We start from the raw sequence: 15,021 nt of genomic DNA, 5'->3' as shown, positions 1-15,021 counted from the left end.
CTTGCTGAATGAGATGAAAGGACCAGTGAGAAGCTACTCTATAGAGCAATTCGAGAGGATAGAAAAATGTTATTAATAGCCCCCTTAAATCATCACAACTCTGAAAACAAAAGCAAATAAAAATGTCATTGCTGAAATTCATTACTAATTGTTAGCAGAAAGTAAACCAAAGGTCTCTTTCATGACAGACACCTATTATATTAGAAAGGTGTGGAGAGAAAACACACATAATAACATTTGGAAAATTTGTGAATAAGTTTTCATCTAAATGAATGTTAAAATTTAAAACTCCGTAAGTCCTATTATCTCTTACCTAAATGAAATATAATAAGAATTTAGACCTTTAAGAAAAGCATGGTATTCAGAAAAAATACCTAGTATGTGCTAAGGCATAAACTATATTTTCTCTTTTTCCCTTTTAGCATAAAATGTTCAGCAGATAGAAACTGTTAATTTCAATATGAATCATGTGTTAAACTTAAAAGAAATGGTTTGGAGTTTAGTGCACATAAATGAGGCTGTAAAGTAAAATATTTATAAAACTGGATAAAATAATTAGCTTTTTAAAAAATTGTTTTATTTCATCGGAGATTTGTGTATAAGTTCAATAACTAAGCCAGGTTGGAGTGGGGGTGGGGAGGGAGACACCTGCGTCTAGACACCTGCTTCTATTTAAGGCCCTAGAAAGTCCTGGATAGGCCTGAATTTCATTGCAAGTGTTATACTTTAAAACCGTTCTCACCCACTGATATTGTGACATGAATCAAGTTTATCATGTGAACGAACCAGGGTTGCAACAGGGCTCTGATGGGTTGGAACCTAAGACTGGTACTTTGGGTTGACCAGAGATGGTTAGCAAGCACTGCTTCAGACAGCAGCCTCTGGTGGGGTTGTAGAATGAGAGTCACTGGAGTGCTGGGCGACAGAAGGAAGGTATAGGAACCCTGGGAGTGGAGAGGAATTTGCATCCTGTGTACATGTGCTGTCTGTGCTCAGAGAAAGCAAGGGAGAGTTTGAAGTGTGACAGTGACCCTGTCCACCCTGGAGAGAGACAAGATGGAAGTAGGGAGTCTTGCGGCCCACCTGCCTCTCAGAGTGGGAGCATCTCTCCACTCTGACTGGAACTCTAGAGTTGCAAGTGACACAGTGTTCATTCTTCTTGGTGCAAGCCATTGGCTTCAGCTGGTGTCAGCAAAATAAACACAGTCTGCCCCAACAGTGTGGAGGAAAAGTATGTTGTTCTGGACTTACTGAGAGATGGATGATGTCCAACAGGGTGCTTCCTGAGGCATCTTATTCAGTAGTTTTGACAATTCTTATCTTTTGCTTTATGCCCTCTGTAGAGCCTAACACACCTGAAAGATAAAATCCACTGAACAAAAGGGCACCAAAGAGAAATTCCTCTGAATTCTGCAATCTGACTAGGTCAAATCAACATGCCAGTACAGAATCTACTTGCAAGTTGGAGCTTTGACTAGAATAGAGGCCTGTTGATTGTACTGCATGGGCCATTCTTTAATAACATGGAGGAAAGTTGATGGCTTATTGAGCAAGGAACATTTTATTGCTTGAAATTATGGCCATCTTAGCAAGTGCACATACTGTGATTGAATCAATATTCAACGGTGTTTTGGAAAATAGATGTGGTACATAAATGATTTTTCTATTTTTCTTGGTTTGCAGCAAAATTCTCATTAAATTCTAGATGCATCCAGCTGCCACATTTCCTGAATGCTGAGGGCATAGGGAGGAAAGCAGGGATGGTGACACACCTCTGTGTTTGAATCTGATGGCTGGCAGAGTGGGTGGGAATGAAGGGCTGCAGGTGCCAACATTCAGGGGTGGGGCGGGAGGCACGGTTGCCTTCTTACAGTTCTAAGGGGATTATTTATTTAATGCAGGTAAATGTAATTCCTTGTCATGCTTTTAAAATATTCATTTCACTGAACATTTGTACTGGTAGGACAATTGTCAGTGTGTACCTGCTTTCCTTTTTTGTACCAGGTACCCACAGTCCTTTTTCTGTAACCCACAGGTTGCCCTTTAAAACTTTGCTGGGGAGCTTTTCAATTTCACAGGACAGCTTCCTCTTAAGGGGCCTTGAACAGTTTAATTGTATGTTTTTGTGAAGCACAGGAAGTCACACAGCTCTTAAACTCTGACATTTAGTGAACAAAAGGCACCTACCCAGTAAGATCCTTTTGTTGTTTTTAAATCCACAGCTCAGTTTTGATCCTGCTGACAAAATGGCTGCTCTTAATCTCTTCACAGGTTCTAGAGCTATGAAGACAGTTTGTAAGTTGGCTACCTATATAAAATATCGCTGAATAGGCTTCTGTTGCAAAAGTGGCCACTGTTAAAGTAGGGCAGAAGATACTAAAATGAGGTTTCAGGGAAAAATTCCAGGGTTGAGTTAGCTTGGATCATCACCCAGCATTTAATTTAAATTTTGTCTCAGTAGAATTTTAATAGTGCACTTGCAATTCAACAAAGCATGTGCCTCCCTGAGACAGGGGCCAGGCTGAGGGGAGGCTCTGATGAATATAGTATAGTATAAATATAGTATAGTACCTTGTACTCCTATTACTGCTTTGGCTTTACAGGATCAAAGAACTTTATTGCTGTTTTCCTTAGTCTCACAAGATCCCTAGGCTCTCTTCTTTACTTTCTACATCCAGTTGGTCAGAAATTACAGCAGATTCTATCTCCTAAAAGCCTCCTGTATCTGTCCCTGAATCTTCATCCTCATGACTTTTGCTTTTTGACCTTGCCTTTCTTGATTGCTTCAACACCTCCTAGCAGGTGTCCAGTTTCTGATGTCTTCCTATTCTGTCTGCTCTCCAGTCTGCTGCCCTGGTCTTTGTAGAATACGAATCTGAACAGAGACCTCTTGCCTAAAACTTCCCATAGCTTACCATTCCTATCTAATGATCTATTATGGTGTTGTAATACATGTGTGTATAGTAATAAAGCCCATACTCCTTAGCAGGGCACACCTGTCATTTCCTGCTCCCCACCTTCCTTCCCCATCTCCCTGCCCTAGGATTCTGGCACCCTTTGTTCTAATAGTAGCTCAGTATTTAGAGGATAGATGATAGATGCCCTTCCCTTTCTTGTCCACCTGCTGTAAACTCATTTGTTCCTTTAAAGTCATTGTAAATGTTACATCCTCTGAGAAGATTTTCCTGACTGTCTCCTCCTCACTCTATCTCAGGAAACGCCACCATTCCCTTTTTGTGCCATCACACTCCCTTAAGCACACCCTTGCTTCCACATGCCATACCCTTATTACTCATGTGTCCATTACTGGTGGTGACCTCTTTGAGGGCAGGGACTATATTGTATTCATGAATGAGTAATGGGTCATAAGCTGAACAGTCACAAACTATTTAGAACAAAGAGGTAAATTTCTTTTCAATAACTGAACTCAACTTTGTTCTTGAGCCCCCAGCCTGCCTAGAGAAGACAACTGATTTTAATTCATTCTGTTAAACTTAGTCCAACGGAGTGACTTCTTTGGAAAGGGGCAGATTCTATTTATATCCCATTTTCACAGTCTGGGTCAAAGCTTAATCATTTGGGTAAGGACTTAAATTTTTTAGAGCCTCTTCTTTTCTTCTTCCTCTTCCCTTCTCCCTGGGTGGCACCTGGATCTGGGTACAGGAGATGCTCAGATAAAGCTATAACATTGAGGACAGGGGCCTTGAATTGTGTGGTGAACCCTAAGTCCCCATACCGTCTGGCTTTGGTATCTCTCCATGTCCTTGGTCCCTGATACTCCTTCCTATTATGAGGTCCTCACTTTTTTTGTCCTTCTCATTCAGCCTCTAGTCTTGTCCCTGTCTCCAAATGGAGCATAAAGTTCTGAATCTTCTGCAAGTCATGAGTGGGCTGTAGGGAACTATCAAAATCCCAGCCTTGGTCAGCCTCACCTTGCCCTGCTGCCATTTCTGCTCAACATGGACACCTCTTTGTTGTCATGAAGCTTTATAGATTGAAAGATTTAAAGAGTGAAAGAGGGTCATGAGAAATTAAAGTTTTATTACAGTTGTTTCCTTATTTAACCCCTCAAGAGGGAGCAATGTCACTCTAACCTTGTTCTCTCAAGCTCTCTAAGCTCTACGCCACCAACTTTAGAAGGGCTTTTCTTTTTCTTGAGGACTTCCCTTATGTCACGTCCTATGTTGTTCCATGATCACCATTTGATTCTGTAGTCAGTTCTCTAGTATTTGTTCCTTGAAATGTAGAATCTAGTTTATGAAGTTCTAGAAAATTATTTTTGTCTGGTGAAAGAAAGATGAGCTTTTAAGACTATTATACAAATCATGGTACTAAAAATGCATTCATTGCCCAAAAGGGTATTAGGTTGAATATTGAATGTTATTTGCCCTTTCAGGGTCACACAAAACATAGAATCAAAAGAATGAGGAGTCCCTTGGAAACCATTATTACCCTGGTACTCAACGTTAGGGCCATCGGAGTGATCGGTGTTGAATGACAAGTTACACCTGACATTGGTAGAGAGTAGATTCCAAGGGAACTTCAGTTGCAAACTGATGGGACTTTTGTCACCTTCAGTGCATTTCACTGTTTTCAGGGTGCCTCCTAAATCGTTCCTGATAGTAAGTTTGTTGTAATTTTAAAGACTGCTAATTCTGTATTAGATTTTTAGTCATACTGTTGCTTATGAGCAATTTAAATGGTAAAAAATGGGCAGATTCAGTTCCAGGTAATTTTGATTGTTAATGGGTATGCAAGGTATCTGCCATATATGTAGCAGGGAATGATACACACGTAAAATAAAAACATCTGCTCACCCTTTATTAAAACATTGCAGATATTCATAATTAGAGTAAAATAGATCCTCACATATTATTATCTTGATAAAGAGTTGTCTTCTTTTTTCTTTTTTTTTTTTTTTTTTTTTTTTTTTTCAACGTTTTATTTTATTTTTTTGGGACAGAGAGAGACAGAGCATGAACGGGGGAGGGGCAGAGAGAGAGGGAGACACAGAACCGGAAACAGGCTCCAGGCTCCGAGCCATCAGCCCAGAGCCCGATGCGGGGCTCGAACTCCCGGACCGAGAGATCGTGACCTGGCTGAAGTCGGACGCTTAACCGACTGCGCCACCCAGGCGCCCCTTTTTTCTTTTTTAATATATGAAATTTATTGTCAAATTGGTTTCCATACAACACCCAGTGCTCATCCCAAAAGATGCCCTCTTCAATACCCATCACCTACCCTCCTCTCCCTCCCACCCCCCATCAACCCTCAGCTTGCTCTCAGTTTTTAAGAGTCTCTTATGCTTTGGCTCTCGCCCACTCTAACCTCTTTTTATTTTCCCTTCCCCTCCCCCATGGGTTTCTGTTAAATTTCTCAGGATCCACATAAAAGTGAAACCATATGGTATCTGTCTTTCTCTGTATGGCTTATTTCACTTAGCATCACACTCTCCAGTTCCATCCACGTTGCTACAAAGGGCCATATTTCATTCTTTCTCATTGCCACGTAGTACTCCATTGTGTACATAAACCACAATTTCTTTATCCATCCATCAGTTGATGGACATTTAGGCTCTTTCCATAACTTGGCTATTGTTGAGAGTACTGCTATAAACATTGGGGTGCAAGTGCCCCTATGCATCAGTACTCCTGTATCCCTTGGGTAAATTCCTAGCAGTGCTACTGCTGGCTCATAGGGTAGGTCTATTTTTAATTTTCTGAGGAACCTCCACACTGTTTTCCAGAGTGGCTGCACCAGTTTGCATTCCCACCAACAGTGCAAGAGGGTTCCCGTTTCTCCACATCCTCTCCAGCATCTATAGTCTCCTGATTTGTTCATTTTGGCCACTCTGACTGGCGTGAGGTGATACCTGAGTGTGGTTTTGATTTGTATTTCCCTGATGAGGAGCGATGTTGAGCATCTTTTCATGTGACTGTTGGCTATCCGATGTCTTCTTTAGAGAAGTGTCTATTCATGTTTTCTGCCCATTTCTTCACTGGATTCTTTGTTTTTCGGGTGTGGAGTTTGGTGAGCTCTTTATAGATTTTGGATACTAGCCCTTTGTCTGATATGTCATTTGAAAATATCTTTTCCCATTCTGTTGGTTGCCTTTTAGTTTTGTTGATTGTTTCCTTTGCTGTGCAGAAGCTTTTTATCTTCATAAGGTCCCAATAGTTCATTTTTGCTTTTAATTCCCTTGCCTTTGGGGATGTGTCAAGTAAGAAATTGCTGCGGCTGAGGTCAGAGAGGTCTTTTCCTGCTTTCTCCTCTAGGGTTTTGATGGTTTCCTGTCTCACATTCAGGTCCTTTATCCATTTTGAGTTTATTTTTGTGAATGGTGTGAGAAAGTGCTCTAGTTTCAATCTTCTGCATGTTGCTGTCCAGTTCTCCCAGCATCATTTGTTAAAGAGACTGTCTTTTTTCCATTGGATATTCTTTCCTGCTTTGTCAAAGATTAGTTGGCCATACTTTTGTGGGTCTAGTTCTGGGGTTTCTATTCTATTCCATTGGTCTGGGTGTCTGTTTTTATGCCAATACTATGCTGTCTTGATGATGACAGCTTTGTAGTAGAGGCTCAAGTCTGGGATTGTGATGCCTCCTGCTTTGGTCTTCGGCTATTCAGGGCCTTTTGTGGTTCCATATGAATTTTAGGATTGCTTGTTCTAGCTTCATGAAGAATGCTGGTGCAATTTTGATTGGGATTGCATTGAATGTGTAGATGCTTTGGGTAGTATTGACATTTTGACAATATTTATTCTTCCAATGCATGAGCACGGAATGTTTTTCCATTTCTTTATATCTTCTTCAATTTCCTTTGTAAGCTTTCTATAGTTTTCAGCATACAGATCTTTTACATCTTTGGTTAGATTAAGAGTTGTCTTCTTTTAGGAGAGGTGCTAATCCGTGCCCATTCATATTTCCTTGTTTACCAAAAGCCATTTGACTCAAGCAGCCACAACCCAGGGGACCCCTGTTTCCCCCCCGCCCCCCCCCCCCCACTGTTCACTAGTTAAACCTTTCCCAAAACTTAGACAAAGTGCCCAGAGGAAACTTAGGTCTAAAGTGGGGTCTTAACCTTTATAAGAGAGAATCTGAAGAAAGCTCTGAATTTTCTCAGAGAAAAAATGCAAGATGCATATACAACATGCATACCTACAATTTCAAGGTATTTCCATGTCCTGCTCACACCAATTAAGAACCTTTGATTTAAGACGGCATGTAGCAAGCCCAAACCTGCATATTGACCTCTACAGTTAGTAAAAATTATCCTTGAAAACCCTTACATTTCCATGAAAGTATAGTATGCCTGGTTCATGTGCTCTCAGATCTCAGTAATATATAATACATAACAAAGAGCAAATATGCAAGATTTACTTTTACAGTATTTTTAATTACAGAAAAAAAAAAGAAAGGCATAAAGTTGCTGAACACCCAGGGTTGAATACGAGAAGGTTAAATGCACATATGAGGCAACTCCATTCCATAAATTTGACATGCAATGGCAACTCTGGAAAGAGCTGCTTGGTTGGGCTTCTGATGCCTGCAGTGCTAGCCCTGGAGACAGGAAGGTTTGAATTGAGATTTATTTCCTCCCAGTAGCAACGGGGAGGAACCATCTTTGCTTGGAGTAGCAACCATCTTTACCTCTTCCCGTCTTTTCTTATCTTTAAAATGCATGTATTTTTATTTTTTTTTAAATCGGCAATATCCATGTAAAGTTAAAAGTATCCAATAAGTCACCATGATTACTCATATGCCTTCTCTTTCAAATGTCTAAGTAACTTGTGCTTTTATATTTCACTTGACAATCAACTTTTTAGACATGTACTTTGTATAATCTAAATCTGAAGTTTAATTATTCTGACCTGGAGTTTTGTGATCTGTAAATTTACTACATCAGGTCAATAATTAGTGAGCTTTTCTTCTTAACGTCTTTTTCTTTTTCTTTTGTATGTGCTCTGCTGTCTCTCTCTCCTCGGCCTTCCCTCTTGCAGTTGTGTAATGGGGGCTCAGTCACCGAGCTTGTCAAAGGTCTACTCAGGTGCGGCCAGCAGTTGGATGAAGCAATGATCTCATACATCTTATATGGGGCCCTCTTGGTAAGAATGTCCATCAAGCTGGGGATGACGTCAGAGGGGGCAATTTGTAATCTATCGGGATCACCATTGCATATTAACAAGTGGAAATGGCCCTATAATATACAAGGTGCATAACAGCAAGGAGGTGTAGCCAAATGTGGACTTTGATTGGATTTTTAATAGTAGGGTAAAAATTGGCTTAAATAACCATTCAAATTTACCCTTTCTCTTTCCTGTTGTTTGGTCGTGGTGGGATGCCATGCAGGGCCTTCAGCATTTGCACAATAACCGAATCATCCACCGTGACGTCAAGGGGAATAACATTCTTCTGACAACAGAAGGAGGAGTTAAGCTCGTTGACTTTGGTAATGACTGCTTGTCGTTTATTTTCTTGATGTGTGCAGTTTAGCCCAAGGCGACAATTTATTGGAATCTCAGAAGACTGGGGCCTCTCTGCTATCCCACAGGCTGAGGGACTTTTCCAGTCAAACACAAACTAGAGAGTGGGGGGGTTACCAGATGGATCACCCTAGGAGATGCTGTTTGTTAATCTATTTTCAGCTTTAAAAGCAGTTTTATTAAAGATAGAAAATAAAAGTGTTTTAAAAGAAGAATTTGATAGAAAAACTTTTTGGTTTTCTGGGAAGAATTTTGCATCTCAGGGCGATTGTCTATAATTTACATTTCGTCATTTCTTCTTTTGCATATGAAAAGAGAAAGCAGTTTGGTCTTTCAAATGACTTTTTCTAGCCTCAGGCACACTTATTCCCAGTGAGCAGAAGGTAAAATAGTCCTTTGGGTCTGGGAGCTAACATCCCTCTAAATTGTGATTATTGCTGCTACATGTGAGGCTGGTTGAACTGGAAGCATTAAGAGGAAATGGAAATGTGAGAGGAAATGCAGAGCAATATCACCTAAAGCCAGAGACCTATTAAATATCTCCTTGCAACACTCATGTATTGATAGTCACAAACCATCAAACCATTTGGTTTTCCTTTTTAAGTTTATTGAATGGTTTAATCTTCTAAATGTGTTCAACAACAGTTAGTACTTCAGTATGATTATTACAAATAATGAGAAAACATTTACAGAAGCACTTTTTAAAATGTTCTTTATCAAAGTCAACAAAATAGGAGAAAAGATTGATTATTTTGAATATGCATTATATTTTTGTTAAGTAAGAATTCAGTGTTAAAATGTGAATGATTAGCTCAGAAGAAATTTCTCAAAAATAAATGGAGTTACTTTAGGTGTATTGATCTATTTACTAAAAGAACAACAAGCAAAGAAAAACAGCAAAAGGGCACTTTGTTCAAGTCTTATGCTCCTCTTTCTGAATAAGGAATGGTGTATAACCTTATGAATGTGCTATGGATAACATCAGAGATGCATTTTACACATAATCCCAAGGGCAGTGAATGTATTGTGAGGGAAAGAGCCTAGAAGGATGAGGATGGGGATTAATGCTGATTTATCTGCTTACCAGTTTTGTGATTTGAAATGAGTCTCCCATCTTGCCAATAGAAGGTTCCTAAACTTCCAGTTGCTGGAAAAGGAATTTCTAGCAATTAAAAACAGGAAAGTTTAGTTTTTTCTTTAAGCAAAATCACAGTAGAGAACATGGCAAAATAACAAATTATCCATGGTCGATAGAGTTTAGAGAGTCCTCTTTTGATTTCTAATAAAGAGAATGCAAGCATCCAGTACAACCACCCACCCAGAGCGAGGCATGGGTCCTTGGCAAATCTGTGCCTGATTCAGGTTTTTAAGTTCTCATCACCAACAAGCATTAATGACAATGTTTGTCATTATGTTAAGGGCTGCATTAGATTTCTTTTGTTTTTTAATTAAAGATTTTTTTTATTTTTTATTTTTTTAAGCTTATTTATTTATTTTGAGAGAGAAAGAGAGAGAGCATGAGTCAGAGAGGGGCAGAGAGAGAGGGAGAGAGAGAGAATCCCAAGCAGACTCCATGCTGACAGGCTTCAACTCATGAACCATGAGATCATGACCTGAGCTGAAACCAAGAGTTGGATGCTTAACTAACTGAGCCACCCAGGCACCCCTACATTAGATTTCTGCTTGGTATAAAAGAATACCTTATATTTGTAAAATACTGTACAATTTATAAAATATTTCACATTTATTTTCGTATTTGATCTTTAAGAAGAACCCTTATGGGAGCGCCTCGGTAACTCAGTTGGTTAAGCGTCTGACTCTTGACTTCAGCTCAGGTCATGATCTCACGATTCATGAGTTTGAGCCCCACATTGGGCTCAGTACTGGCAGTGTGGAGCCTGCCGGAGATTCTGTCTCCTTGTCTCTTTCCCTCCCCTGCTTGCTCTCTGTCTTTCTCTCAAATAAAAACAAACTTTAAAAAATTTATTTAAAAAAGAAGAAGAAGAAGAACCCTGGCATTAGGTGTGACAGGTATCATTATCTCCAGTTTGAGGATAAGAAAATTGAGGCTCAGAGTGAGGGAGTCTGTTTGAGGTCATACAATTTGGAAAAGGCATAATTGGGATGGAAGACAAGTCTTCTGACTACTAATCCAACACATCTGTGCTTCTACTTCACTCCCTTTTGTATAGAGAAGAGAGCTGTCTGAAGACTAAAATAGATAAAATACATTGGAATTACATTAAAATTCAGGTCCTCAGCACTGAGTCCTAGATAATAATATTATTAGTCAACTTTTTTTTCCATTTGACATGGTTGTCTTGCCAGGTTTCCAGGCTTCTAGGTAAGATAAGGGACTAAAAAGTTTTTATGTCTACACTGATACTCTATTATAGATAATACATGCCAATTTTCTTCCTCTGTAAAAAGAAGCACCACTTTAAGAAAGAAATCGCCTGGAATATTTTGGAAATATAATAGGAAGATATTTCGGGTTTAGTTCTTGATATTTTCTTTTGATTCCAATTTTGCAGCACTATAGATAGGAACATTCATTAGGAAAACAAACTATTCTAGTGGTTTGGGTAAAGTGGTAAATGCTTCCACACAGTGGTTGGCAGAGTACGGTGTCTCAGCTGAATCTGATCTGCCTCCTGTTGTATGACATGTGAGAGAAGAATGACTTCTACATTTTTAAATGATTGGGGGAAAAAATGAAAAGAATATTTTATGACTTGTGAAAATTATATGCATCCATAAATAAATTTTTATGGCAACACAGCTGTACTTATTTGTTTCTGTGTTGTCTGTGGCTGCTTTTTGCTCTCCACGGGCAGGGTTGAGTAGTTCTGATGGAGACCATGTGGCTCGCAAAACCTATCGACTCTCTGACTGTTGATGGAAAAAGTTTGCCAACCTCTGGTCTAGCATCATCCTCTGCTCACTGATGAATTACGATACCCTTTTCTTATAGGTGTCTCAGCTCAGCTCACCAGTACACGTCTACGGAGAAACACATCTGTTGGCACCCCGTTCTGGATGGCCCCTGAGGTAATCAGAAGGCACTTATTTGTGTTTGTTGAGTACCTTGATACTGTGCCTTTTTAAAAAAAAATTTTTTTTTTTAATGTTTATTTATTTTTGAGACAGAGAGAGACAGAGCATGAACGGGGGAGGGTCAGAGAGAGGGAGACACAGAATCTGAAACAGGCTCCAGGCTCTGAGCTGTCAGCACAGAGCCCGACGTGGGGCTCGAACTCACGGACCGCGAGATCGTGACCTGAGCCGAAGTCGGCCGCTCAACCGACTGAGCCACCCAGGCGCCCCAATACTGTGCCTTTTTATGGGAATGTCATATACTTCACAAAATTTTCAGAACTGTAAGTTCTGCTTTGGTCAGTGATAATGATGACACATAATCTCAAAAACGGAGGATTTAGTCACAGCTAACCCATAGGGTACCTTCATGCAATTAGAAAAAGGTATTCCCCCCAGAAGATGCAGCCCTTTCCAAGGGTCATGGCTTGGCAAGTTTACCCAGCCTTTGTGTAAATTAGAAAAAGTTGCCTTCCCTGGATAGATGCAGCCCCACAGACACATGGCTTATTGATAAAGAGAAAGATTTCAGCTCCAAATGGATTACAGCACTATATACAGACGAAGTCCTGGTTGTTTTTTGCTACCAGGTACATAGCAACTTCTCTTGTGTACTTTTTTGGCTCTCTAGCAAAACCTGGGATTTGACCCTAATTTGGTTCTGGCATCATCACAGAACCCTCTGTGAGATGATGCATGTAGAAGTTTGGGGAATTTTCCAACTAGATAAGGCATACCCTGAAATACTGATACAGCTTTGCTTGCCAGGTCAGCATTTAATTCCACCATACCAAGGCCTGTGCCCTGAGCGGGTCTCTGGGATTAAGCAAATGGGTGCTTTTAATAAGAGGACTCAGGCAGTCATCTCATTAGAGGTCTTTCTATCTATTCTGTTCCCATGGCTGTCTTTCCTCTGTGTGACTGTACGGGAGGTCTCCTAACACAGTTATCAGTTCACATCAATATGCTCATAGTTTTTCAGTGGCTCGCCATTGTCTATGGACCTCTCTTTCATACTTGGGTAATGGACAGGCTCATTTGAGAGAAAAAGAAAACGCCTGCAGATTCCAGGGTTTACTTAAATCTTAAATGTTTCTTAAGTAGGATTTAAAAAACATGAAACTAGATATAAACTCCTTATTGCTTATATTTATAGAGCTATGAACCTAAAAGGAAAAAAATGTGTTATAAAAAAACTACAAAGCCAGTATCATTCAAGTAAGTACCTTTAATTTAATGAGACAAATGACACTGTTTTGTGAAACTCAGTTGTCCTTTGCAGTGTAAGTATGTTTCAGAGTGTGACAGTATAAATTACTTTGAGTTATTTTGTCATACTTAGTACTGTACCATGTGGTGACCCACCACTTTACTCTATTTCAGCTAGGGTGATCTTTGTTCAAACAGCATCTCCTTTGGTCTCTAACTGGTACATGTCTCTTGGCTTATGCCAACTTAATAATAAATATAAATACAGGCACTGAAATTGTGAGGCAAATGGTCATCCATATTTGGAATATGTTTTTATCACTGTTCTCTGATTTTATTACTAATAAAGTCATCATTGCAGCAGAAACAAAAACATAAGAATTTTTGTAGGGACCTTGTGAACCCTACTTTGAGTAACACTGCAGGACAGAGTCAAAACTCCTTTGGATAGTAAACAAAGCCCTTCATATTCCAGCCCCTGTCTACCTGTCCAGTCTCATCTCAGGTTACTGTTCCCCAATTTACTTGTAGTGAACAGGTTCATCCTAACAGTAGTGAACAGGTTCATCCCAAATCCATCTTGACCCTTCCACACATTGCTATATCTTCTGGAGTAGGCCTCAGACCCCTGAAACATTCCTTCTCAGTCTTCAAGTCTCAGCTCAAATGCATCTCTATCCCCTAAGAAACCTTCCCTAATGCATGGCTGACACTGAGGCTCCTATCCCTAAGTTTCCACTGCAACCTTTTAGTCTCCATTAGTATACCATGATCATCCCATTGTAATTGTTGGTAGGGTCTTAGGATGTCTAGCTCTCAGCATGGTGCTTGATACAGAGTAGGTGCTCATAAGCCTCTATTGGATGAATGAATCCATTGGTTTAAAAAAAGCCAAAGGAGAAGATGAAATTGGAGAGTGGTTTGAGGAGGCTTTACAGCTAGTATTAAAAAATTTCTCTGTAGATTTTGATTGATCTGTTATTGAAGGAAAGTATAACTGAGGCCACTCAACTCACATTTAGGGTGGCATAACACAGAAGATGTTGTTCTTGTTCTAACAGCAAGCTGGTGTTCTTAGAATCACACAATGTAAATAAGAGAAGCCTGCCTTTGGCTTCGTACGTTTCTTATGAGGTGTTTGTGGCTTCTCAGTTTTAGCCACGTTGAATAAAATATGTGGACTGTTTCTGTAAGGGGCAGTTTTGTGGTCTGTGGTGAGCTTCTGTTGCCCAGATTGTCTGGAGCTGGTTGTGTTATCAGCAGGGAAAAGCCAGTGTCCCATCTTACCTGCTATAGTGGTCAAGTTGAGGAGTACGCAGATTGTAGTGTGGAAACCTCAACAGTGCCTTTCAGGAGCAAGTGCCCAATTGCTCGTACATGCCTCAAAGACTCTCTCAGGATGTGTGCTCTCTCAGGATGCTCTGAGTTCTAGGCTGCAGTTCTTGGGACTCAAACCTGCACAATCCTCACATTTTTATTTTCTTATTTTTTTTTAGAAGTATATTTATTTATTTTGATTGACAGAAAGAGTGAGCAGAGAAGGGCAGACAGAGAGGGAGAGAGAGAATCCTAAGCAGGCTCTGTACTGTGATTGCGGAGTGTGATGTGGAGCCTGGTCTCACGTGACATGGGGCTCAAACTCACAAATCGTCAGATCATGACCTGAGCCAAAACCAAGAGTCGGAGGTGTAACCGAACCACCTAGGCAACCCCTATCACATTTTTTTTTCTAAATGGAGAATTACTTTTTCCAACAAGGCTTCTTTTTGCTTCCTATTTCTCCCTAAATATGTCCACAGGAACAGTCTTCCATTAGTCAGTTCAATTCCACAAACGTGTGCTCTCCCTGGTGAGCAAGGCTTTGGGTCAAGAGCAGTCCTTGGAAGTATAATCAGTAGTGGTTGAAATGAACATTGTCTTCAAGTGATGGCCTGCATAGCATATTGATCTTAATATACATTTACTTCTCTAGTGTGAATAAGTGGTGTTTAGATTAAATATGGCAACAATGTATGCAATGGCAATACCAGGGGAATGAAATCATTGCAGGTGACCAGTGCTTTTATTTTGAAAATGCAGCTGAAAGATCCTTGATCCTGTTTAATTCTGAGAAATGGAACCGAATTATTCTTTTCCCAATTTTGTTTCCATTTTTATTTCACCAGCTTGAGTAACTTCAATATTTAATTCAAATAGGCTGTACTACAAACCAGGTAGCTAATGGAATGTGACCATA

General features: G+C 40.0%; 1 protein-coding gene across 13 annotated transcripts in view; it reads left to right on the top strand.

The window, feature by feature from the left end:
* MYO3B (myosin IIIB) overlaps window positions 1-15,021 on the top strand; it is a 489,550-nt gene that overhangs the window by 96,297 nt on the left and 378,232 nt on the right. For 12 of the 13 annotated variants that reach the window (XM_047872791.1, XM_047872792.1, XM_047872794.1 and 9 more), the window contains 3 exons: window positions 7,998-8,102; window positions 8,347-8,446; window positions 11,455-11,531. The exons of the other annotated variant lie outside the window; for it this stretch is intronic. In XM_047872791.1, the coding sequence (XP_047728747.1) occupies window positions 7,998-8,102; window positions 8,347-8,446; window positions 11,455-11,531 (282 nt within the window). The remainder of the gene's footprint in view (window positions 1-7,997; window positions 8,103-8,346; window positions 8,447-11,454; window positions 11,532-15,021) is intronic. 13 annotated transcript variants of the gene reach the window in all.

Source organism: Prionailurus viverrinus, chromosome C1, assembly GCF_022837055.1.
Source record: "Prionailurus viverrinus isolate Anna chromosome C1, UM_Priviv_1.0, whole genome shotgun sequence".
NCBI lineage: Eukaryota > Metazoa > Chordata > Mammalia > Carnivora > Felidae > Prionailurus > Prionailurus viverrinus.
Note: the sequence above shows the minus strand (reverse complement) of the source record. Positions and strands in the feature narration are given on the sequence as shown.